This window comes from Prunus dulcis, chromosome 7 (genome assembly GCF_902201215.1).
Source record: "Prunus dulcis chromosome 7, ALMONDv2, whole genome shotgun sequence".
NCBI classification, from domain to species: domain Eukaryota; kingdom Viridiplantae; phylum Streptophyta; class Magnoliopsida; order Rosales; family Rosaceae; genus Prunus; species Prunus dulcis.
This window is the reverse complement of record NC_047656.1, coordinates 9,565,603-9,590,621: the sequence shown is the minus strand read 5'-3', so window position 1 is coordinate 9,590,621 and position 25,019 is coordinate 9,565,603. Positions and strand designations below refer to the sequence as shown.

The 25,019-nt window shown below is 38.6% G+C and overlaps 5 protein-coding genes and 1 non-coding gene across 8 annotated transcripts; 5 read left to right on the top strand and 1 right to left on the bottom strand.

Moving 5' to 3' along the window:
* The first annotated feature begins 2,232 nt into the window (after window positions 1-2,232).
* Window positions 2,233-18,019, top strand: LOC117634681. Its single transcript, XM_034368867.1, has 2 exons — window positions 2,233-2,383; window positions 17,410-18,019. Exon 2 carries the CDS (start codon window positions 17,466-17,468, stop codon window positions 17,790-17,792), a length of 327 nt encoding a protein of 108 aa, XP_034224758.1. The 5' UTR covers window positions 2,233-2,383; window positions 17,410-17,465; the 3' UTR covers window positions 17,793-18,019.
* LOC117634678 (transcription factor bHLH48-like) lies at window positions 2,383-8,053 on the top strand. The gene is made up of 7 exons (XM_034368863.1): window positions 2,383-3,179; window positions 3,295-3,414; window positions 3,523-3,588; window positions 5,625-5,693; window positions 6,252-6,323; window positions 7,349-7,553; window positions 7,817-8,053. The coding sequence occupies exons 1-7, from the start codon at window positions 2,694-2,696 to the stop codon at window positions 7,852-7,854; spliced, it is 1,056 nt and encodes a 351-aa protein (XP_034224754.1). The 5' UTR covers window positions 2,383-2,693; the 3' UTR covers window positions 7,855-8,053.
* On the top strand, window positions 10,534-13,529 carry LOC117634677 (polygalacturonase ADPG2). Its single transcript, XM_034368862.1, has 3 exons — window positions 10,534-11,238; window positions 12,105-12,436; window positions 12,826-13,529. The coding sequence occupies exons 1-3, from the start codon at window positions 10,619-10,621 to the stop codon at window positions 13,359-13,361; spliced, it is 1,488 nt and encodes a 495-aa protein (XP_034224753.1). The 5' UTR covers window positions 10,534-10,618; the 3' UTR covers window positions 13,362-13,529.
* Window positions 13,851-16,489, top strand: LOC117634676 (putative pentatricopeptide repeat-containing protein At3g13770, mitochondrial). The gene is made up of 2 exons (XM_034368861.1): window positions 13,851-14,354; window positions 14,554-16,489. The coding sequence occupies exons 1-2, from the start codon at window positions 13,880-13,882 to the stop codon at window positions 15,999-16,001; spliced, it is 1,923 nt and encodes a 640-aa protein (XP_034224752.1). The 5' UTR covers window positions 13,851-13,879; the 3' UTR covers window positions 16,002-16,489.
* An 855-nt stretch (window positions 18,020-18,874) lies between the features above and the next one.
* On the top strand, window positions 18,875-22,859 carry LOC117634679. 3 transcript variants are annotated; one of them, XM_034368864.1, is made up of 2 exons: window positions 18,875-20,231; window positions 20,714-22,859. In XM_034368864.1, the coding sequence occupies exon 2, from the start codon at window positions 20,807-20,809 to the stop codon at window positions 21,791-21,793; it is 987 nt and encodes a 328-aa protein (XP_034224755.1). In that variant the 5' UTR covers window positions 18,875-20,231; window positions 20,714-20,806; the 3' UTR covers window positions 21,794-22,859. The 3 variants fall into 3 exon arrangements, with proteins under 3 accessions (XP_034224755.1, XP_034224757.1, XP_034224756.1); XM_034368866.1 differs by lacking the exon at window positions 18,875-20,231 and adding an exon at window positions 20,568-20,606 and having other exon boundaries at window positions 20,864-22,859; XM_034368865.1 differs by lacking the exon at window positions 18,875-20,231 and having other exon boundaries at window positions 20,570-21,474; window positions 21,586-22,859.
* Window positions 22,860-23,806: 947 nt separating this feature from the next.
* On the bottom strand, window positions 23,807-23,909 carry LOC117636210. Its single transcript, XR_004587012.1, has one exon. It is a non-coding gene; the product is annotated as a U6 spliceosomal RNA (small nuclear RNA).
* Window positions 23,910-25,019: the final 1,110 nt, after the last annotated feature.

Genomic DNA, 25,019 nt, shown 5'->3' with positions numbered 1-25,019 from the left:
AATTCCTTAGGCAAGATTCTGGGTTCGAGTTCTAGCATCAGTGTAGTGTGTGTGAGTTTAGTATATTATCGTCCCTCTCAATAAGAAAGGTCCTAAAAAAAACAATATTCTTTTTTTTTCTTATACAAAAAAGACTATTATGTACAATATTTATTGATCACGTTATAGTCAAATTTTCAACCCATTTTTTCAAATTTAGCTCTTCCAATTCAGAAATTTGACTCATCTAATGATAGATCACATATTGAATAGAAGTGTGAATAATCAAATTAAGTGAATATCACATTTATTGAAGATGGAATATGAAATGTGAATGCGAAGAATCAAAGTTATGGTATTGTTTTTTCTACAAAAGTCATGTGTATGGCATATTTTTATGTGTAACATTGTCCTTTTGTTTCCCAAACTTTTGTTCTTTTTAGCAAAGATAAAAAATGCTTAAAGTTTCAACTTTTATTTCCGAACTTATGTCACACTTGATGTGCACAACGTATAATTACATTGAAAATCAACCATGATAGAAAATTTAACAGGACAATATCATGTTAGTTGGAAAATAAAGCATTGTTATTTGAACGTAATCACAATATCAATAAACAAAACACAATAATTACATCATTATCACTAGATTGTGACATATTATAGATTTCTCCCAAACATATCAAAATTAGGAGGCAATAAAGCAATTTAAACATAATCTCATATGATATTCCAAGAGCACTTTAACTTCTTAGAGCAGCAAAAGGGAGATGATGTTGGAAAGCCGAGTAGCCTACGGCCCTAAGTAGACACAAATGTCAGGCCTAATGTTTTTGCACCAAAAAAACCAACTAAAAAAGAACTTGTATCTTAAACAGTTGTGAGCATTTATCCATACATCCAAAAATTTTATGTTCAATTTTCCTATCTCAGTATTGCTCGTACATAAAATAAAAAAACAAAAAAAGCCAAGCAAGCAGTAAATAATTTACTGAGTGAGTCAGTTTGACTCGCCCCCTCTACGTTGACTAGTTAGGAGGAAGGCTACTGCTCTGCTAGTTGTGTAAATAAATTGTGTGTGGATGGACAATTGAGGCATAATAATTAAAAGAATTATTATTATTATTATTGTTGGGTCTAAATAATTATAAATGCAAGAAAATGACGGGTCATCTTCTCGCTGTTACTAACTCTGTCGGGCCTTTGCTTCGCGGGCGGTCCCCGCCGCGCCCCCTATGAACAGATTCTAATATCACAGCTTTACGGCCCAACGGAAACCCCATCCTAAACATTTTATTTAGTTATTTATTTATTTTTCATGTGATTAAAAGATAGGCCAATCAATGATATAAACATGTATCGTCAAGGAGGCTGATTTTGTTGCGGATGCGACTACGGATACGGGACATTCTCATGCTTCTTTCTTGGACTCAAAATTATATGTTACTACTTAAACTTATACATATATCTTCTCTAGTTGTTGGGAGTGTCGTTGACATTTTTTTAAGTATAATCAATAGTCTAAACTACGTATGGTGTCGTTGTCGTTTGACTGTAATGTTTATGCTACTTTTTCTCATAAAAAGTTGTAAGGATGAGACTGTGTTAACAAGTGAGGACTTAAGTATCATCATTGGTTTAATTTTCTTTGTTTTCGTTGTAATATGCGTAAGATATTAACCTTCATTTACTAAATTAGGTGACTGACTAACACACAATATTCTTTCAAATATTACATTTGACAAGAATATGAATAATCATGAGATATATGTTGGATAGCTCGCTAGATTCAAAGTATACTGAAGTAAGAAATAAAGGATGCCAACTTCTAAATTCTGTTCAAATTAAAAGTAGATGATGACTTAGTCATGAAAGAATGATAAGTTTTCAAATTTGGATGCCAACTTCCAAATTTTCTCCGTAAAGTTCGTCTCCATTTCTTCTTTCAATCTAATTCAATTCTAGACACCAAACACACCGTGAATCAAGTGAATCGTCACTGGCACTGGTCTCCGTGACCAGCAAGACCTTTCTATTAACAAGAAGATGTTAGATGAAAATGAAATGCATGTACAATATCAATTAAAAGTGCAAAAGAGAGAAAAAAATAGTTAAAAGGTTAAACTTTAAAAAAAACGAAAAAGGAAAAAAAAAATGGATGCAGCGTTTGCCATAGGGTGGTGGTCCCCATTGTTCATTTCCTCCTTTTACCTCTCTCTCCCTCCCTCTCTCCCTCTCTCACCTCAACTCAGCTCTCGACGAACTGTACAAATGGAGGTAACAAATACCCGTATAATTAAACAGGACGCCCAAAACAAGCGAAGTTGCTTTCTCTATACTTCAAATGGTTGAGAAGTAATCTCTCTTCATAAAACCAACACTCACTCACTCTCTCTCTCTCTCTCTCTCTCTCTCTCTCTCTCTCTCTCTCAGAGACAAACACAGAAACATTTTGACCGCCATAGCTATCTCTCTCTCTATATATTTCTATCCATTTGGCCATTTTGCCCACATTTGCTTCCTGTTCCCTCTTCTCTCTCTTTCTCACTCATTTCGCTCTCGAAATTGCACAGTTCGTTTCAAAACCTTAATCCAGTTACTGTGTTTTGCTTAATTAACACAACCACTCTTTGTTTGAGCTCAGAATTTTGAGAAATTAGTTCAGAATTGAGCTCTGTTTTGGTTCAATTTGCCGCCCAATTTCCCAGCAACCCATGGACCCAACCGGAGCAACCGTACCCGGATCCATTTTACCAGGACCCGAGTTCGAGTCCCTCCAATTCCGAGAAGAAATCCACCGACTCATGGCCGTGCCACCGGAGAACACCAGCTCCTTCACGGCGCTTCTAGAACTTCCGCCGACTCAAGCCATGGAGCTCCTCCACCTCTCGCCGGAGGCCAACTCTACTCCGACTCCGGTGGCCATCTCCGGAGAGGCGCGCGTCCAACACCCTTTCAATTCCAGCCTCACCTTCCCTACAAACCCCGCCTTAATCGAACGCGCCGCCAAGTTCTCGATCTTTGCCGGAGAGGGCTCCCCGGAGACAAGCTCCATACCGTCCAACTCCGGCGCGGATTTGGAGAAGGTGAAGACCGAGCCGGTCGAGACCGATTCGAACCCGAACTCATCCCAGCTGACGCTTGACGCGACCAAGAACAACCAGAGGTCCTCGGCGAAGAGAAAGGAGCGAGAGAAGAAGGTACTAGTCCGATCATTAGGGTTTCTAGGGTTTACTTTTTCCCCTTTTCGTGATTTTGTTGAATTTTCATAGTGAAACACGAACTGAATTCAATCCCTCACTCTGTGAAATTCAGGTTAAGGTCTCGACGAAGAAGAGCAAGAGCGAAATCAAAGAAGACGCCAACAAGGTTCCCTATGTTCATGTTCGTGCTCGGCGTGGGCAAGCCACAGACAACCATAGCTTAGCAGAGCGAGTAATGTCTTTGATTAAACTTAAACCCATAATTAAATATTTTCTGCTAATTAAGAAATTCAACATCACTTGTACTTTTTTAAAATTATTTTTTGTTGGGATTTTGCAGGCGAGGAGAGAGAAGATTAATGCGAGGATGAAGCTGCTGCAGGAGCTGGTCCCAGGATGCAATAAGGTTTGATTAAATTTTGTGAGATCTTAATCTTTGGATTAATTGGTTGATTTAGATTTTGGGGATTATATAATTGAATTTATGTCTCTATTGTCTCTTAAAAAAGTGCAATCATGTTTTCGGATTATGTTCTTTAATAACGGTTTTGTCCTCGTCAACTTTTTCACAAAAGTGCTTTGCTTTTCGACCAAGAAAAGGGCTTGCTGGCTTGTGCCAGTGGTATTTCCGTAATTTCACTGCAGTTTAATTTTTTTAATGAATAAAACTTTTTTTTTCTTCTTCAATAAGTTGGAGGACAATTGGGAAAAAGGAAAGGTGGTAGTGGGGTTGTACTGGGTTTGGTGAGGAGTCCTTTTTAAGGGTTAATTTTGTCATCTAGATTTTTATTTAATTTCTGCACAAAAAATAATTTCTTTTAATTTTATCAGGCAATTTCTTTTAGAAATAATTTGTACTTTTTTTTTGTCAAATGACAATTGTATTTCCAAATTTTTTATTTTTAGGTTTATATAAACAAAATTTACTCTAAATTAATCTAATTTACGGGAACGAGATTCGAACTAATTTACATGGAACAATATTCAAACTTGAGTTATCGCGCAGGCTCACTGCCATGGCCATATTTGCTGTATTTCCAAATTAGACTAAGGAGATATCTATTAATTATAAAATAGCTGAGTATTGTTTTAAATGACGGATATACCCTCATATGGAAAGACATTGTCATGGGGTAAAGCTAGCTGGACTGAGGTTGTGGTGCTTGGCTTGGGGGCAGAGAGACCCACATAAGATAGTGGGCATGTAGAATAGAATTACAGATTTAGGTATTTGTGGGTCCCATCCCATCCCACCGGCATCTCCCATCAGCCACGGTGGGCCAGGCACAAGTTAAATGTTAAACCCTCTTCTGAGGGCGCATAGTACTATCAATCTCTAACGAGTTTGGTATCCATCCTTACTTGGATGACGGAAAAAGGAAGACAAAAGAAAACCTCCTTTAACAAACTGCCCTCACCTAACTGCGTGGAGCATGATGTATGTGTATTGATGTGAGAGTCCACTAGCAATTTCACTTGATTGAGCTTAACCAGAGATCTAAGTTTCCCAAGATTCCTTCATGCTGATGGCAAGTTTTTTGGGCCTTTCTGGGATAGTCTGTGAAATGACCTCAGAGAGTCCAGGAGAAAATTGTTAGAAGAAAAATCTGCAAATTACCCTTTCTTGGGACGTAGGTTGAATGAATTAAAAAAAAAAAAAAAAAAACTGGACTTAATTGCTACCAGCTTTCTAATTCAATTAAAGAAAATCACATTGCAATGGATCCATTGAGCTGTACTCTGCTGGAAGCTGAGGGATAGTGATAAAATTTTATTGATGGAGGCCTAAGATCAGTATAGTTAACCCCATCTTGATATTTACTTTGCTGAAAGGTCAAATGTTTCTTATAAAGTGTGTATTTTTGATTGATTGTTCTTGACATGCATCCATATTTACGACCGCTAATTGCGTCTGCATCTTGCTATCAAAATATTCAAGTTTCAAATGTCAATCCTCACTTCATCCCATTGTTCATGCAAATTCTTTGGTAGTTTAAACTGACACGATGACAATGCTTTTGAAAAATGGGAAATGTGAATCTATCACTGGATATTGGTTTGAGATTCTGATTGTACTGTTTCTTAGATATCTGACATTTTTTTTTTAATTATAAAAAACTATTTACTCTTGTTATGCGCTATCTAAGTTTGGTCAGATCTGTAAATTCTCCTTACAATAAATATAACAAAGAAAATAATAGATATCCAACTTTTCTTTATGGGTTTAAATTTTACATGAGGAGTTGATATTTCAATCATGAGAGGGCTCTCCCATTTACAGAATTCGTTCCATCTTGTTGGGTTGAATATGTTGAGCAAACTTTTTCTGTTAAATGTTCTTTAACGAATACCTTGAATCATTTGAATATTTGCGTGCATCTTCTTATAAATATCACTCTTACCACTTCCAGAATCACTACCTAAAACAATTTTGCTTTGCAGATTTCAGGCACGGCACTGGTTCTGGATGAAATCATCAATCACGTGCAGTCCCTACAACATCAAGTTGAGGTCAGACCTGTTGCACATCTCATACATCTTAAGTAATAGTTTTAGCACTGAAATGAAAAGGCATGACTTGAAGAATTTGGTCGGAGAATCCTTTATTCCTTTGTTCCTTTGAATAAAGCTTCAACTAACTGATGGGTTCTTCTTCACCGTACGCGGGCTAGTGGAAATGTATCCAGGGATATGTGATTTAACAGTTGGATATGTCCTCTAAAATCCCTAGCTTAAAAAAATTCATGTAAAATTGGGACTATCTGATTTGTTTCAGTGCTTTTTTCCCAGTATAGCATTTCCATTTGCCAAAGGTCTAAGAAAGTTTTACCCCCTGAAAGTCTGAAATTATTTGCCAAGTAGTTCTCCATCATTATGGATCTAGACTCTTCATCCTGTCCATGCATACATCCATTTTGGTTTTAGCTACTTTTAGATGCTTTAGTTATCCCCCTCTTTTAGTTACAAAGCCAGAGAGAAGTCAAGCAATCCTAGGGAATGAAGTTATCATACTGGTTATTTCTAACTATCTTTCATGTTCTGATTCTGGTAAAATTTCATTTGTTTCAGTTCTTATCAATGAGACTTGCGGCAGTCAACCCAAGAATTGATTTCAACCTTGATAGTATATTGGCTGCTGAAGTAAGTATCACACAGCTCCTTTAAATACTATTCTATTTTGAAATTGAGAAGCTACTGAGGCGTCCTCGTGTTTTATCAGTGGTACAATATTATTTTCGGGGGTGTGGATGCATACCTGGCTGCTTAGGGGCCTGTTGCCATCATTTGCAAGTTGTGCAAAAATATTAGACTTGTTAGTCGCTTCATGGTTTGACCATTAATCATATTACTTAACAATGGCAGTGTAGATTAGCAAACAGTTTTATGCTGTTTTTGGGTTTGCATCATTAAAGACTGCTAGCCAAATATTAAATGACGCTATTCAGCGATCAAATGTCAGGCCAGTGGATGAGTTTTGGAGGCCCCTATTTCTGTCTACTACCTGGCTACTTTTATTTATTTATTTCGAATGGTTTTTAGATTATGATAGATAATTGTCAGTTACAATCAGCAACCGGCAATCTAAAGGTTGTTTACATTTAGTGGGACCACTGCAATTGGGGTTCCATGAATGAGTTTTTTTTTCCTTCTTCTTTTTCTCTTTGTTTGAAGTGGAATTGTGGTAATTGATAGGCTACACTACTTCATGGAGCAAGTTCGACCCTTAAGTTAGTGTCATATTGATTGCATATTAGAGCATCTCCAACCGATGTGTCAAAAGTGCCACATAGACATTTAACGGCTAGAAATAACATCTCACATCACTCCAACCGATGTGTCAAAGCTGATGTGGAATGAAGGCTGGAGGTTGAGATGTTATTTTTGACATCCCAAAAACAAGATGTCAGATGAATATTTTATTATTTTTAAAAGATAGTTGGCTGTTACTTTCATTTATTGTTTTCCTTTTTTCCTTTTTTTCTTCTTTATCTTAAATGATTTGATTGTGACAATAATTATTTATTTGACATATCGGGTGGATTGTAAAACTGTGTGAATGTCAAATTGCCACATCAACCATCAAATTTAAATTTGATGTTTGGTATTTGACATCTCCCTTGGAGATGCTCTTACTGATATATTTGGCTATCCTCCACAACTTTCAGAGTGGATCTCTAATGGAAGCTAACTTCGCCAATATGGTTACAACTCTGATGTGGCCAGAAGTCCCAATTAATGGAAACAGGCAACCGTATCATCAGCAATGGCACTTCGATACTCATCAGCCTGGTTGGGGGAGGGAAGAAGAAACTCATACTTTCATTACTCCAGAGACCTCCCTTATCAGTTGCGATTCTTCAGCAAATTCAGGTAGACCGATATGAGTCTTATTGTTCACGCATCTCCTCATGTGTCTCCAAAACCCTTTGCCATTGGCAGAGTGCTTTTCATATCTCATTTCAGGCCAACTTTTCAATTGATACAAGAATTTGATATAGTGTGCTATCCTCACACTCGAAGCAGTCATATTGTTGATGAAAAATATACATGAGGTGCAATTTGTTTCTTTTCTTAGCAGAAAAGTAACATGGAATAATGAGATTTAACTTCTTCATTTCATTATTGTTGTGCAGCAACTCTGCAGACAAGTCATTTGAAGATGGAGATGTGAAGACGACGTAATTAAGTTCTACTGGTAGAAGTGTATATATCAAGTATAGTATTTTAGCAATTAGCAGGAAGTAGAGGAAATGCCTCGGTATTCATGGCGCGTTTCTATTTTTCAGGGTCAGTTATGAATCCTGATTTCCCTGTGTCTAGAGAGGGAAATAGGTTTGGTATGTTATCCTTATGAAATATATATATATATATATATATATATATATATATATACTAACTTTGAGGGTCATTCAATCTAATACTTATTTTTTGAACTTTTTGATTGGTTCCTATTGCAAAATCATTGAATGAACCATTGCTTAACAACTGTTATTGGAAGACTTCTTTGTTCAGTCTCAGTGTATGCACCATCAAGTTCTCTGCACTTTTTTTTCTTTTTAAGACGTAACAAGGGCTGAAACAAAGCTTAATATGGTTCTGAAAGTGCTTCCTTACTCTTTCATAATTCCTGTACCGATTACAGAATGTGGAATGAGCTGTGCTAGCTTAAGGAACGCATGGGCATGCGATGATGCTATCACAGCCGCTGGATCTTCGCTATAGGATCTGCAATCATTAACAGCTGTGCCAAGGCCGCACGCCTTGCGCGACTAACGCTAACATAATCCATGTGCCCAACTCGGGCCTTTGATTAGCAGTTGCAGATTGCCCTTATGCACTTGTTCTATTCTATAACAGTTATAGGGAAAGTAATTGTGTTGTTGACAGACATGCTGCAATGGGCACCCAAATGAGTTTGGGAGATCCAAGTTTTTGAGATCCCTTTTGTTTCCAATGGGAATCCACTATTTAAATACTTTTTCAGGGTTTCTAGACCCAGAGCTAGAGTAATGCTAGTTTTGTTCGCCCTTTTTTGTAAAAGAAGAAAAGTACGCAACCCAAGAGGATGGTATTGAGATTCCAAGGAAGCCAAATGGACAAAATAGATGGATCTATGTAGATTTCTGGTCTAGAGTCATTTGATGTAGTTTCCCAAAAGATGTAATGTAGCTAAATATAAATGTATGTTTTTATTTCTACAAAGCGTTTTCAATGTATCAAATTAGATTCAATAATGCCATAAAAATTAGATTGGCACATTAGTCTAATGTGGGAGGAGGCTCAAACTGGGATGTAAGGGATAGACACACTGATTTGACTAATTGATCTAATTAACATATGCTATTGACCTATTTCATTAGCTCCAAATTATTTTGAATTCCAACGAATTCTTTATAATACACTATCAATAATTTGTAATAAATTGAAAATGTGAGGTTGGTAAGTTGATTAGAATACTGTGCACATTTTCTTGCACCTAAGTTCGATTTCCCTTCAATTAGAGTATATATCATGTTAAAAAAAGGGTTGATAAATCCATACTAAACCCTACTACCTAAAGTGAATCCAAGGAGAATTATAGAAGGGGGAGTTTCCCAAATGGGGTATATTCAATTTAGATTTTAAAAGAATTTAAAAAGTTAAAAAGTGCAGGTGTATTCAATCACGATTTTATAGAAGTTTATACAATTCATATTTTTTAAACTTCATTCAAAATTGGATGTATTCAATCACAACTTTAAAAAACTTCATAAAAGTTTGGGTGTATTAAAAAACTCATTGATTTTAAAGGAAATACAAAAAGTGGAGGATTTCGTTTGATTATAGACTAACTTTAGGCCAAGAAAAATCTTTGTTTCCCCTAGAGATTTTGATAGACATATTATTTTTATTATCAAAATATGATTTCACCACTTTTACTACCACCGTCTTATCATAAATATCACCACTGCCATCACCCCCACCACAACCAAAGTCATTGTCATCGCCACTGCCACCACCACCACCGACATTCCCGCCACTCCCAGCACCATCACCGCAATCATCACCACCCTTACCCTTACCCCTACCTCCACCACCATCACCAACCCCCACTATTAGCCCCACCATCACCCCCACCGTCACCACCACTGCTAGCACCATCACCATCATCGCCACTGTTGCCGTCGCCATTGCCACTACCACCCCCACCTTCTCCACCATTACCTCCCCCACCATCACCCACAAACCGCCATCGCCATCACCACCACTGTCATCACCCACTAAATCCTTTGTTTTTTGAGTGCTATAAACTCCATTAAAATCAATAATAAAACTATAACAAACTCAGTTAAAATCTATACACTAATTCAGTGAAAATGTACGCACAGTTTGTAGAATTCAGTTACAGTGTGTTTGGATGATGAAATTTAAAAGTACAAAGGGTTTCATAAATGACGGAATTTAAAATGATGGAAATTAATATTCTAGAATTTATAAAGTTTATTGTTTGGGTGACGGATTTAAAACACGGAATTTAACCTTTATTTGTAAAGTTATCTTTTTTTAAAAACTCAATATCTCTTGAAATTTTAGAAATGAAGACTTTTAGATAGAATTTAAAATTAGGATTTATGATCTCCAAATTCCATGTTTTTTCTCACCCGGAATTTTTAAATTTCTATGTTTTTTTATCCAAACACGAAAATTGGTTCATGTCAATTTAGAAATTCTGACTTTTGTCAAAATCCCAAGTTTATTTCCTTTATCCAAACACACCATTAAACTCAATTAAATTCAATTAATCTCTATCAACTTTATAACTCTTCTAAAATCATTTAAAATCAAAATTGAATATACCCTCCTTAAAATTTTGCATTTGTTTCATTGCATTGCAGTATAAAATCAAACAGAGTAAATTTTGACTCCAGAAACCCAAAAAAGCAGGCCAATTCCAAATGGCTGTTCCATCTCCTCCTCCTCCATCCCTCATCCAATCAATCACAGTCCCACTCCTCTTCTTCCTCTTCCTACTTCCTCCCCTCCAATCCAATCCCGCCACGTCACCCATCATCGAACTCCCTCACACCCTCTCCGCCACCACCATCTCCGTCGTCGACTTCGGCGCCACCGGAGACGGCGTCCATTACGACACCTCCGCCATCCAATCTGCCATCGACAGCTGCCCCGCCCTCTCCCCCTGCCACGTCACCTTCCCTCCGTGGCGCACGTACCTGACCGCCACGATCCGCCTCAAATCCGGCGTCGTTCTGGACATCCAAGAAGGCGCGACGCTCCTGGGCGGCCCGAGACTCGAGGACTACCCGAAAGAGCAGAACAAGTGGTACGTGGTGTTGGCGGAGAACGCGAGCGACGTCGGAATCAGCGGCGGTGGAGTGGTGGACGGTCAGGGCTTGAAGTTCGTGACGCGGTTCGATGAGAGGAAGAATGTGATGGTGAGCTGGAACTGGACCGGTGCTTGCTTGGGCGACGAGTGCCGGCCCAGGCTCGTCGGCTTCATCAATTGCCGAAATGTCAACCTCTCCAAACTCAGGTTGCGTCAGCCGGCATACTGGTGGTGCGCATTCTAATTTTCCCAATATAATATAATATAATATATTTTCATTTTCCTCCTAAATTTGGTTTGAAAAAATGACAATACTCGACGTATGGGTATGGATATGGATAAATTATCATTATTTTATGGTTCAATTATTGTCACTGACTTTTTAAAGCTTATCTGCAACGTCTAATTTCACTGAAAAAAGAATTTACAAATGGATTAGGTTTATGAACCATAAAAAGATCCGCTTATATTATAACACGTGGGCATACTCCAATACTTCACCAATACTCTTGACTAACAACTTTGCCAAATTGTTGATTTCATTTGATTAATGAAGATAGGTCAACATTGTCTGCGAGAAAATTCTGTTAAATACTCTAGATATTGTTTTTATTTTTATTTTTTAAATACAATTATATTGTGCATTTCTTTTCTTTTTTTTCTTTTTCTTTTTCTTTTTACAAATTATATTGCATTTGGTTCCTGCTTTAAATGACCCCAACTGTTGCTAGTTTTGAAACAGAGTAATGCTAGGAAGACCACATTTATAGATTACCTTGTATAGCACCTCTCTAATAGAAGTGGAGTGGTGGTACACAAGGTAGTTTATAAATGTGGTCTTCCTAGCATTTTCCTTTGAAATATGCTTCTACCACATCACTTGAATTCCTCTTTCTCCTCTTCCAAACATTATAATCGTAAACGATCTCAAAGAAACAAATTAAAAAATTATATTGCCCACAATTGGTTTGGTTACAAGTACAACTCAGTATAGTATAGCTAAATTTAACTGGTATTATTTTTTTTCTTATTTAATTTATATCATTTGACTATTGTATTTCTTTAACTTAACTGATGGAAACATTGCATAATTGCAGCTTGCACATTGTGCAGTGTGAGAACGTACTGATTCAAGATGTTTCGATTTATGGAGACTTTAACACACCCAATAATGATGGAATAGATATTGAGGATTCGAATAACACAGTCATTACCAGATGCCATATTGATACTGGAGATGATGCCATCTGTCCAAAGACAAACACTGGCCCCCTCTATAACTTAACCGTAACAAATTCTTGGATTCGAACAAAGTCTTCTGCAATCAAACTTGGTAGTGCTAGTTGGTTCGATTTCAAGGGTCTTGTGTTTGACAACATCACTATTGTAGATTCTCATAGAGGCCTGGGATTCCAAATCCGCGACGGAGGTAATAATTTTGTTTAGCTTTTCTTGTGTTATATTTATGTCGCTTATTTGTGCAGAAGAAGAAAAAAAAAAAGACATCCCATTATTATATGATAAACTGCTTATCAAAGTTACAGATGAGATAGCTTGAAACCAAGCTAGAAATTTGAATGTAAAGTTCCAGACTAATCTCTTGGGACTGGCTTCTGTTTAGCAAACCTCTTCTTTCTGTGGCTTGTATGATGTCTGTCTTCAGAGTTCAGACTAAAGATTTACAGGTTAAAAAGTTGAAAATGACTTTAAGAAATTGGTTCAACTAAGTAGCAGCTGGACTTGGTGATGTCGAACATTAGAAATTTTCATTGCTCGCTAGCTCTCATAAATCTGTGTGTCACGAGATACCTTGTGCAGGAAATGTGAGTGACATTACCTTCTCAAACATAAACATCAGCACAAGATACTATGACCCGTCCTGGTGGGGCAGAGCAGAGCCTATCTACGTGACTACTTGTCCGCGAAACTCAAATTCAAAGGAGGGTTCAATCTCTAACCTACTCTTCGTCAACATCACTTCAACTTCTGAGAATGGTGTATTCTTATCAGGCTCTAAAGGGGGGCTTCTTAGTGATTTGAGATTCATTAACTTGAATCTGACTTACAGAAGATGGACCAATTACGCTGGTGGGTTGGCAGACTACAGACCAGGATGCCAGGGACTGGTTAATCACAGCACAGCCGGCATCATCATGGAACACATTGATGGCTTGGTGATTGACAACGTTAACATGAGATGGTCTGATGACCCGTTAAGGCAGTGGAATGATCCTCTGGATTTCAGGTCTTCAACTGTAAATAACATATCTCTGCTTAATTTCCATTCAAGCTTGTTTGTACAGCCAGTGAAAGAGGGAGAAAGAGAGAGATTAGGAAGAACCACTGAATTATAATGTCATTCTTTTGATTGTACATTTGGGATGGATTCGAAATTTTGTGGCGAAAGGCCGGCCACATGTTTTCATTTCTAGTGTGTGTATATCCCCGTTTGTAAGAATGCAGGTCATTGTGAATAAAGAATACAGTATGGTTCAAAGTTTTATGAGATTGAAGGCATGAAATTTGTTGTAATTACTGCTCTCCTGAGAGTATAGCTTCATTCCTTGCACTCCAAAAAAGCCCCTTCTTTTGGCAATTTAACGTTGTCAAAACCCAATCTTATTTTTTTTAGAATGTGATATTCTAAACTACTCTAATGTATTTAATGTATGAAGAGCTAGATCCAACTCATAGGCAAGAGGATGGACATATCGAGTACTAGGTGAGCCCACTCTATGAGTTGTGGCGGATCTTAAATTTTTCTCTTTATTTCTTTGGTAAATATAAAAGCTAAAAAGACGATTATGCTTCTTCAAGCAGTCCAAACAATTTTGAAGGTTAATAATAGAGGTGCTGGTCTCTTAAAATTGATATGATCCGAAAATTAAGCTTATGTTATGATGCTAATCAAGTAATTTCCTCCATGTCCAACCAATTTGCCCGCCAACTCTCCCTTACCTCATTCCCTCCAAATTCACAGAATTTAAATTCTCTATGCTCCAACGGTCAACTGAGAGAAGCTTTGGTGGAAATGGCCGTTCAAGGCCTTGAGATGAAGTTTGAAGGCTACTACACGCTGTTAAACGAGTGTGTAAACCGAAGGGCCTTCAGGGAAGGCCAAAGAGTCCATGCCCACATGACCAAAACCTGTTACCTTCCGCCTATGCACCTCAGGACACGGTTGATCGTCTTCTATAATAACTGTGAATGTTTGAATGATGCACAGCGGGTGCTCGATGAAATGCCTGTACGAAATGTGGTGTCATGGACGGCAATGATTTCGGCTTATTCTAAGAGGGGGTATGCCTCCGAAGCCTTGAATCTTTTTCTACAGATGTTAAGATCAGGTATTATTGGTTTTAGTTCCTGTTTATATAAGTTGGTCATTGAGACATGGCCTGTATTGTGAGTAAATTGTCAGTTTTTGTTGCTTAATTAAATTTGGTCATGGTCCCTCAGAAAGAATAAAATTTGGTCATGGTGATTTCTTTTTTCTCTTTGTTTAACAGGGCTTCCTGTATTGATAATTATCTGTAAACTTTGCAGGTACGGAGCCTAATGAGTTCACTTTTGCAACAGTACTTACTTCATGTGCTGGTGGTGCGTGGGGGTTTGACTTAGGAAGGCAAATCCACTCTCTCATAATAAAAACAAAGTTTGAATCACATATATTTGTTGGAAGCTCACTTCTTGACATGTATGCCAAAGCTGGTAGAATCTATGAAGCCCGAGGAGTTTTCGAGTGCTTGCCAGAGAGGGATGTTGTTTCTTGTACTGCTATAATCTCTGGCTATGCCCAGCTGGGCCTTGATGAAGAGGCCTTGGAGCTATTCCGTCAGTTGCAGAGGGAAGGAATGACTTCAAACTATGTCACTTATGCTAGTGTGTTAACAGCATTATCAGGGCTTGCTGCATTGGACCTTGGCAGGCAAGTTCACAACCACGTCCTTCGTCGTGAACTGCCCTCATATGTGGTTCTTCAGAACTCGCTGATTGATATGTACTCTAAATGTGGAAACCTAAGTTACTCACGAAGGATCTTTGATAGCATCCCAGAGAGAACCGTTATATCATGGAATGCAATGCTTGTAGGGTATAGTAAGCATGGAATGGGAAAAGAGGTGGTTAAGCTTTTCAAACTAATGAAAGACGAAAATAAAGTCAGACCAGACAGTGTCACTTTTTTGGCTGTTTTATCTGGTTGCAGTCACGGAGGAATGGAAGATAGAGGGCTAGAATATTTTTATGAGATGGCAGAAGGGGAAAATGGTATTGAGCCAGAGCTTGAGCACTATGGGTGTGTTGTTGATCTTCTCGGGCGTGCTGGTCGAGTTGAAGAGGCATTTGAGTTTATAAAAAAGATGCGTTTTGAACCAACTGCTGCTATATGGGGTTCACTTTTAGGTGCTTGTAGGGTTCACTCAAATGTTGAGATTGGTGAATTTGTGGGTTTTCGGCTTTTACAAATTGAACCTGAAAATGCTGGGAATTACGTAATCCTTTCTAATTTATATGCTTCTGCGGGGAGATGGGAAGATGTAAGAAATGTAAGGGAATTGATGGTAGAGAAGGCCGTGATAAAGGAGCCAGGAAGAAGTTGGATTGAGCTTGACCAAATCCTTCATACTTTTCATGCAAGTGATCGCTCCCATCCAAGAAGGGAAGAGGTGTCTGCAAAGGTGAAAGAATTGTCAGTCAAATTGAAGGAAGCTGGTTATGCTCCTGATTTGGGTTGCGTTTTGTATGACGTGGATGAGGAGCAGAAGGAAAAAGTACTCCTAGGCCACAGTGAAAAGATGGCTTTGGCTTTTGGGCTGATTGCTACACCTGAAGGAGTGCCAGTACGTGTGATAAAAAATCTTCGAATTTGTGTCGATTGCCATAATTTTGCAAAACTTGTCTCAAAGATTTATGGAAGAGAAGTGTCTTTGAGAGATAAAAACCGGTTTCATCACATTGTCGGAGGAACCTGTTCTTGTGGAGATTACTGGTGAGTTTTGAAGACCCTTGCACTGCCTCTTACAGATATAAATATCTGATTTAACAATGAAACAGAAGCAAAATTCGGTCATTGAGGAACAATGACATGAAATGGAAACTATGGGCCAAAAACATGGAGTGACATGTAGAAAACTGAGAAACCATACTTCAATGTTGGCATAAAGGAGTATGTTTTGGTTTCTGGCATGAAAAGAAAATGAGTGTCTTGGTCATGTGGGTTGAACGGTTGAAGATCATTTGAAGTACGCGATTCCCTCTTTCATACTCTCTGAGTTCTTTTGAAGACTATCTATTATTGAACCGGTGGCATTCGAGGAGTTCATATTTTTGTTCAGCACTGAAACAGAAAGGCGAATAGCTGTCTAGCCGATACACTTCATGCCTATACATGATTTCACCAAGGCATCATTAACGCTTTATTTTGAAAGAACGAATTCTCAGGGGTACAAGTTTTTCCTGCTAGAACTTGTTCTGAAGCCTGTGAATATATGAGATATAATGATGCAGGCCTTCTCAAGGCTTGAATTCCTCTCTGTTTAAAGAGGAATAAGTTATTTTTCTTCTCAGAAAAGAATCTCAATGATTTTCTATATTATGATTCAACTTGTTTTGTTTGTTCTAATTATGTATTACATCATGAATATAGCTTCTTTGATGCATTTTCACATCATGTCTTTTTTCTTCTCACTCCCTGTCTGGCCAAATAGTAATTTACTGCTCTTGGATAATTTGATGAGTGATTGAAGTTACTATTGATCAACAAAGCTTGGGCGCCCAGCTTTGAATTCAGGGAGAAGAGGCAAAAACAAAAGTAAGGAACAAGAAAGTAGAGGTGTACAACCGGCGGTGCCAATCCGGTGCTAGTTGGGTGGCTAGTTCGAGATTATAATTTCAATTTTGACTTAGTTAAGATTGAACTTGAAAATGGAATTTTTCTTGGAGTCTGAGTCTATAGAATGAAAGTACATATTAGAAAAATCAAAGTTTGGAGGTCCCATATGCCGAATTTTGGAATTTAAGTGCAACACATTCTAGTGATGTATAATTAATGAACAATAAATGAGGAAAAAAAAAAGAAAAAAATTTTGAAAACTGATTTAAATTTGTCCTCAAACAAAAAACGAAAAAACTATTATTAAACATGTTATCAGTTTTCAAAAAATGAAAAAGAAAAATAGAAAATTGAAGACGAAATAATTATCAAACCAGCGTATGCTTACAAAAAATCCCAAAACAAAAAACAAAACAAAAAACCGAGATTTTAAATTTATTTTTATTTCTAAAGAACCAAAGAGATCAAGCCAGGTGGGTGGAGTTGGGTTGGTCCTGGCCCTTATTTTTAGATACTTGCAAGGCCCACTAATAAGGCAGGCAATACGACAGCAAACCAAGCTCACTCTACTCTCTCTCTCTCTCTCTCTAGCTGGGAGGAAAGTCTTACCATACCCGCCTCCACAATGCTCCGCCAGCGCCTCATCCAGACTCTCCGAACTCGCGGCGGTTCAGCCACAGGTCCGAGCCGGTGGACCAGCCCGGGCCACGAGGAGCAACCCAAAGGTTACCTCTTCAACCGGACCCCGCTGTCCCCAGGCCAGACTCGAAAATGGGAGGACTGGGAGCTCCCTTGCTACGTCACCAGCTTCCTCACCATCGTTATCCTTGGCGTCGGCCTCAACGCTAAGCCCGATCTCACCATCGAGACCTGGGCCCACCAGAAAGCCCTCGAACGGCTCGAGATCGAGCAGGCCGGCCTTTCTGTTGCTGGGTCGTCTGAATCTGACTGAAATTCGATCTGGGTATGCCGGTTCGTTCGTTCTCAGATCGATCCTTCTTTTTTGAGTTGAAATGGGTTTTCGGTTGTTGATATGATATGTAGTTGAAATAAGGGTTTGGGGATGTTTTATTGGGCTTTTCATGTGAAGCTTGATCACTTCATAATTTAGCTGTTTTAATTGCTTGAATGTTTAACTGATTAATGTTTTCAAATAGTTCATTTTTTTCTTGCCTCTAATTACAGTTTTTGTGTTTATAATTTCAATTATCTAGTGGTATCAGTAGCTAAATGGTAGGAATAGGATAGATACATTTGTGGAAATTCTATGACTTGGATGTTATCTATGTGCATAAATGGGCACCTGGACTGGAACCATTTTGTTATGCTTACAGATTTACAGTATTGACTATTGGTCTGTGTTGAAGACCATAAATGGTACAAATTTGTTATAGTTTTTGGTTAGAATGATGCTCGATGTGTAAAAAAAGTTCTATTAAATGATGTGACGATTTACATGGACGGCTACTGGGGGTATGCTTTAGGGTGGGGCTGTGTAATGTTCTTGTTATTGCGTATAAGCTCTAGTGTCAGTTCCTAAACTAAACATTCTCGAACTATTGAGTGCATTAGTATTTTTCTTTTTCATATAATTGTGTCGTATAGAGCATAAGGGGGGATGGTTAAAGTGCTGAATCATGGCATTGGAGCCAGGAGTTGTGATTGCCATGCGTTTCTACAAATCACCTTAAGAATACAAATGTGTGGAGGACACCGATTGAAAATTTTCTCTGAAGTTTTGGAAGTATTTGGGTTGCTAAATAACACTGTAGTCAAAGGTTTTTATTAATACTGTATTATGAACGCAGTCTCAGTGACATAATAAAATTAAGGAGGTTGGTTGACCCTTTTAAATGAATATTCATTTGGTTTACTTGGATTATGTTGTAGTCTCATTTTCTAAAACTTGTTTGATACTTTGGGGATCTTTAGGTTTCACCACATGTCTTTTTGTATCTCAGCACTGGCTCTTTAACATGTTTGGCATGTTTTCCATTAAGAGTAGTTATGCTTCAATTGAATATCCTTGTGCTATTACGTAGATTGGATTTTAAAAAGGGATGCAGTAGCTATTCATATTTCATCCTTCATATACTTGGTTTTGGCTGGGGTTTCTTATTGGATTTATTTTAATCAAATCTATCATCTTGAAAAGGAATTTAAGTTGTTCTGCATGGTTCAAGTATGTTTTGAACCTTTAATGCTGGATGGTTTTCTACTTTACCTTGGACCAAGGAGGGTTCAAGTACGTTTTCGAAAATACTTAGGAGAGCCATGGACCTCATGTGGAAGGAACTGAGTACCAAGATGCTATTTGTTCATTCTTTATATACCAGGCATTTCTTTTTCTTCAGCATGAGTTGTCATTGAGGAAGCATTTTGCCTAACCTTGTGAGTTTTATTTGCTTTAATCCTTTGTGAGATCATCTCAAACCCATGAGTTTGAGTTTATATTAGTCACTCTTATATATCTTGCGGTGCTCAATTTATTGGTAGTAAGTCTCTATTTTCGTCAGGAAGTAGGGTGTGTGGGGAGCTTTCAGGCACAATGCTAGTGTTGTACTGAAATTGTGTTATTAGAAACCTTTCTGGTGGGATGCCGCTTATATTCAGAAATGCGTTACTTGTCCGTGTAGCATCTGAAACCTGATTAAGACATCTGTTTCTTCTACATGTCAGGAAATAGATTTTACATATCCTTTGAAATTCTGTAGTTTGAGGGTCAGTGTATTCTCCATTATAAGATTTTAATAAACTCTTTGTTCTGTCCAGTCATGGAAATCAGGGATATTATTATCTACCAGGCTTTAAATGGGTCAGAGTTATATTATCTTTCCTTATTTTTTAGGCATTGCCTTTATCATTAAAAGTCACTTGCTTCTACTTGTTTTCATGGAAATGGTTCCCGGAGAGATGACTGATCTTCGCATCTTATTTTTGAGAAAAGCATAGCAGAGTTTGCCCGATTGTGATTATTGTGTGTTTTATGGGATCTTTTCTGATTTTGACGAGTTTTAATTTATTCTTGATATAACCTGCTTAGTGGTTATTTCCGCTGACTTGTTTAGTGGTAAGAAATTGAAGTCTAAATTTTGTTTTTGTTCCTGATAAAAAAATAATAAAAAAATAAAAGTACATTTTCCAGTCTACAGCAATACCTCTTTGTGATAGAAATACGTAGTTAAGGGGATTTTTACCGCCTTGTATTTATTGGATATACTTGTACAGAACCAGGTAAGTTTGTTTCACCGCGATGGTCTTGCACAAACCGGCACATACCCGACACCTCCACCCAGTGCTGCCGGCCACCTTCCTACGATTCCCCTGGAAATTTCCTTCCTGCCATGATTTCTTGCCTATTCGTCTGTCTTCAAACTGCAGTCTCCGTCAAGTAATTGTCAATTTCAAATTTGCTTTGCAACCATCAAATTAAACCGTCCCATTTTCCACTTGACAAACATTCCAACTTATTTTGCCTTCATTAAAATCATAGCTAGCTGCAAATACAATTGCCATTAATTAATTTGAATACAATATTTAATATTTAATACATTGGAATAGTCATTTTAAGATGCTCTTTTAGTCCTACACTCTCCTCGATCGATAGGGGAGTCCAATTTTCCTGTTGGGTCACCAATCTTTCAATTATAAGTTACCTGTTGTGAAGAAGAAGAAAAAGTATAAAAAGGAAGTTAGTTGGGGGTGCTGGGGCTGAAGGGGGGGGAGAGGGAGGGAGAGAGAGAGAGAGAGAGAGAGCCTATCTGCTTATATTTTATCGCTTACATATCACTCTATTTTCAAAGGACTCTTGTACATGTTTTATAAACATCAATACAATACAACTGACTCTCTGAAACATCCTTGGTGTCCAAGCAAGCAGGCATCAAATCTATAATCAATTCTATAATTAATCCTGGCTCAAGGCTCAACCAGCAACCAACCAACCAAACAACCAACCACTGAGAGATGATGATTCAGATGAATAAAGCAGTGGAGCCGGGGCAAGCGTGTTTGACGAGTGTGAATCGGTACAAAGCAGCAGCAGCAGGAGGATGCCACCGAAACCGAAACCTTGTCAATGACGTTGGCAAACGCAAATTAGGCGGCAATATTTTCATTTCTTCACCCTCACAACTAGTAGTAGCTCCAACCACACCAATAGAAAGAAGGAGATTAATGGCTACTTCCAACGCCAACGCTGACATTGCCAACAACAACAGCCTCTGGCCTAGTATTCCCTCCTCCTCCTACGGTGACCCCTGCCTTGATCTCTTCTTCAACGCCCTCAGACCAGAATGGAGAGATGCTAACCCCTGCCTTACACATCTGGAGCAACTGCTCCCCTTGGCCTGGTCCCATAATCCCCTCACCACCCTCAAGCTCATCTTCACCTTCAATTCAAAAGATTTTTCTGACACAAAGTTCGACACGGCCGTGCTTTGGCTCCACCACAACCACCCCAAGACTCTATTACGCAACCTCCACTCTATTGCCAACTTGCCTCTGGTCCGCTATCCCCGCCATTGGGGTTGGTGGTACAACCTTGTCCAAATTCTCTACAAGGTTCTTGTTCCGAAATCAGACGACGACCAAGATGACGACGCTGCTGCACATCTGCGTCTTCATCCTGAGAGGTACGACTGTCACCCGGATTATAGGTTGTTACACGATCGAGTTATTGATATTTTCGTGGAGTGTTTGAAGTCTGATACGGACAAAATGAATTCGGATCTTTTGGTATCCAGGCCTGCAGAGTGTTGCACTTCCACACGACTCGGGCACGATCACTGGACCGGCACCATTTTTCTGCTTGAAAGCATCGCCAGAAGGCTTGCCCCGCCAGAATTAGATCAATCACAACAGTGGAAGTTGAAATGGCTACGGAATGAGTTTTTGGGGCCCATGACCATTTACTACAATGCCGAGAGCCCTGTGTGGTTAAGAAGTATATGAAGAAGGTGAAAGCAGCAGCAGTAGGAGGAGGAGACAATTTAAGAGGCGGCATTAGCATAATAAAGCGGAATGCTTTGCTTCCAAATGAGATCATAAAATATGTACAAGATGAGGATGTCGGGGAAGCGGCTGAGCTTCAGTGGAAGGCAATGGTGGAGTAATTGTACCTAAAGCAGCAGCAAAAGGAGATGGACTTGTAAGAAAGGAGGATTTCCAGGAAGAGGCTGAGCTTCAGTGGAAGGCAATGGTGGAGGATATAAAGCAGAGGGAGGGTTTGGGCAAATTCAAAAACTGCTTGGTGGTGGGCTATGGTGGCCTGGGCTATAAAGAGTGGAGCTATCCAGAGGCGGGTTGGAAATTCTGGTGTCTGAAGTGAGTGAAGAGCCATGGAAGGGAAAGATGATAAAATACACTGGTGGTGGAAAATGTCAGCTAGACTTGATAGAAGGACATGATCTTATGTCCAAGTTCGAATTTATGAGATATCAGGTGCAACTTAATGAGGAATGTAGGATTTTTGAAGTGTTTGATTTGATTCTGGAAGTGGCTGTGAATGAGTACTTGAAGGCAGAGCAGATGATCAAGAAGGTGATTATGTTCACCAACTTTCTAGAACGTCCTGATAGCCGCATCTGGGGCATTCAGTACGACGCGCTACGGAGCAATTTTGAGGAAATCCGCAGCAAGTTTAGGGACAAAGGGTACGGTACGGGGATGATGTGATGCCACACATTCTGTATTTCAACGAGCACCAGGATCCCTGGATTTGTACACAACATCCAGGCTTCACCATCTCATGGAAGCAGCCATCACTCAAGATTATCAAACTCTCGAGGTAGTCGACTGATTGAGACTCAACTTGAACTGGCGGTGTAGATGTGCTGGCAATGAAGAATATAGAATAAATCTGTTAGAATTTGGATTGGAATAACCTTTTAATTTAGTTTGCTAATGAGCATCATCTGTTTTAACTTACTTTGAATTATTTCCTCTATGGCTAGGCTAGATAGCAACATCCTCTACTATCTATTCTGCTATGAAAGTGAAAAACTACTGCCACCTCTTATGCCTATGTCTTCTTCAATCTTTTACTGATTTTACATTTGAGTTTTTGCTTGGAATTCAATCTTACTGCTTTAATTGCTTGCCTCGTCTTATGCCTATGTCTTCCTTAGAACCAAAGGCTCGTCTCGCCTCAAAATTCCAAGGAAACAATTGGGACCTGCAACTTCTTTTACAGAAGTACAATCGACAACGTACTGCTTGACAGCAGATAGCATCTTCTTCAAAACCCCCCTTTATGAAACAACTACTGCCATAACATGAGACGCGCCGCCACGAATGTTCTAAAACTGATCTAGGCAGGTCTTTAGAAATTAGTCACATTCAATTCACGTACTTGCTAGCAACACTTCATCCCTCTAATAGTCTTCCCTAATTACTAATTGTGAACAAACAGCGAGGAAGTTACAGCAAGCTGACAATCAAATGTGTTGATTTGCTATCCATGAACCAAGTAACAAAAATACTCAAATGCAGTAGCACCTATTTAGATGACAGAACAAACACTAACGTGAGGCGCCACTACGAATGTGGAAAACCGCAACTCTTCTGCAAGACATTAGAAACTATGTTTCTCGCAGTGCTTAAAAGTAGCAGCACTGCCGTGTGTTTCTATCCTTGCAGTCTATAATCCTAAAACTAAATTGCTAGCATTATGATATAAGAATTTCTCACACAACCAAGATTGAAGCTTCCAAACGAACACTCACGCATTATGATATAAAGTTAACAGAGTCATTTTATCAAACAGCTAGTAGGCGAGCTTTTTATATGGATTAAATTGCAAGACAAAAGATTCCATGCTAAAAATCAGTCACTGAAGCATCAAATACTGGAAGATCAAAGTAGATTGAATTCAAACTTCTACTCACACCTGGAAGATCAAAGACGAAGCCACCGAACCATCGAAGAGTTCAAAGGGCAAAAAAAAATTGGCAGAAAAAAGAGCAAAAAAATTTGGACCATTTCTCGATTTATGCGTGTCATCCTTGCGCAGGGGCCATGCTAATCTTCTCTGTATCGTTCCAATTTTATCGGATGTCCCCGAAGGGACAAACTCATTTCTTAAACGCAAGTATATAAAGAACTTGTAGAACAGGCAACCCTCCGATGTGGGATAAAGCTTCCTTGGTTTTTAATGTGAGGCACTTGGGCCTTTATTTGCGGATTCAATAATAAGCCCAATGAAATCCCAAGGTACAGAATTCCACTGGGGAGCTTTTTTACCTGTACCAAATTAACCTGTGGATTAATTTCCTTTTTCTGAGACATTAAGCTTCAATAGTTTAGACCCCACATGTTCACAGGATAGTTGTACAACTCAACGGAATTATTAACTTTCACCACCCCACTCCCCCCGCCCAACTTGTTTGTGATTATCCGCCATCTTGTGTATCACATCTTCATTAGAGAGGTGGTACATAATATGGTATGTATAACTAACATTTTTGTTTTCGAATTCGAATCTTGACATGTAGGTTGCTATTGAATGTTTTTTTAAAACTTTATTAATAAGTTTTTTCTTATGTACGAAAAAAACTTTCTTGTAACAGGGATATCATTGTTTTGCTATCTCTGATTAATAACACAATGATAAGTGATAAAATTATCCCACATGTCATTGTGTTATTGGCCGGAAATGGCAATGCATTATTTCTTTCAGTTTCTGCTTTCTCAGAAAATGGCAACAATTCAGGTAAGATTTTCTATCGTGCAAGAGAAGTACATGGATAAATATACTGCAGTTATGGAATGATAGGGAGTTTAAAGCAGAAGTGACTGGGGGACAAGAAGAATGGCCTGTACTTGATGGAGTGAGAGATTATGATATCGCAAACTCCCTGTTAACCTTTTTTAAAAAATAAAAAAAAAATCTTCTGTTTTGTTTTCGTTACTAAATATTATGATCTTGCTAAATCACAAAAGAGTGATGTTGGCTGTTGGTTCCTTTTCTTTTCCCCTTTAGTCCCTCAACGTACGGTCCCTTTTTCTTTCTAATTTCACTTTTCCTGGGGTTGTTTAGCTGAGAAGCTAACAGTTATTAACCTGTACAATTGTAGGGATGCAGAGCTGTCTACACAATGTAATTTTACATATTTGCCTCCACAAGGACAATAAGGAAAATTCTCCAATACCATTATTTGACACTAGGGAGAGCTGAGGC

Coding starts and splice junctions, on each gene's coding strand:
- LOC117634677 (XM_034368862.1), top strand. CDS start 10,619: ATGGCTGTTCCATCTCCTCCTCCTCCATCCCTCATCCAATCAATCACA. Junction 11,239..12,104: donor CGTCAGCCGGCATACTGGTG/GTGCGCATTCTA, acceptor GCATAATTGCAG/CTTGCACATTGTGCAGTGTG. Junction 12,437..12,825: donor ATTCCAAATCCGCGACGGAG/GTAATAATTTTG, acceptor TACCTTGTGCAG/GAAATGTGAGTGACATTACC.
- LOC117634681 (XM_034368867.1), top strand. CDS start 17,466: ATGCTCCGCCAGCGCCTCATCCAGACTCTCCGAACTCGCGGCGGTTCA.
- LOC117634678 (XM_034368863.1), top strand. CDS start 2,694: ATGGACCCAACCGGAGCAACCGTACCCGGATCCATTTTACCAGGACCC. Junction 3,180..3,294: donor GAAAGGAGCGAGAGAAGAAG/GTACTAGTCCGA, acceptor TGTGAAATTCAG/GTTAAGGTCTCGACGAAGAA. Junction 5,694..6,251: donor CCCTACAACATCAAGTTGAG/GTCAGACCTGTT, acceptor CATTTGTTTCAG/TTCTTATCAATGAGACTTGC.
- LOC117634679 (XM_034368864.1), top strand. CDS start 20,807: ATGATGATTCAGATGAATAAAGCAGTGGAGCCGGGGCAAGCGTGTTTG.
- LOC117634676 (XM_034368861.1), top strand. CDS start 13,880: ATGATCCGAAAATTAAGCTTATGTTATGATGCTAATCAAGTAATTTCC. Junction 14,355..14,553: donor TCTACAGATGTTAAGATCAG/GTATTATTGGTT, acceptor TAAACTTTGCAG/GTACGGAGCCTAATGAGTTC.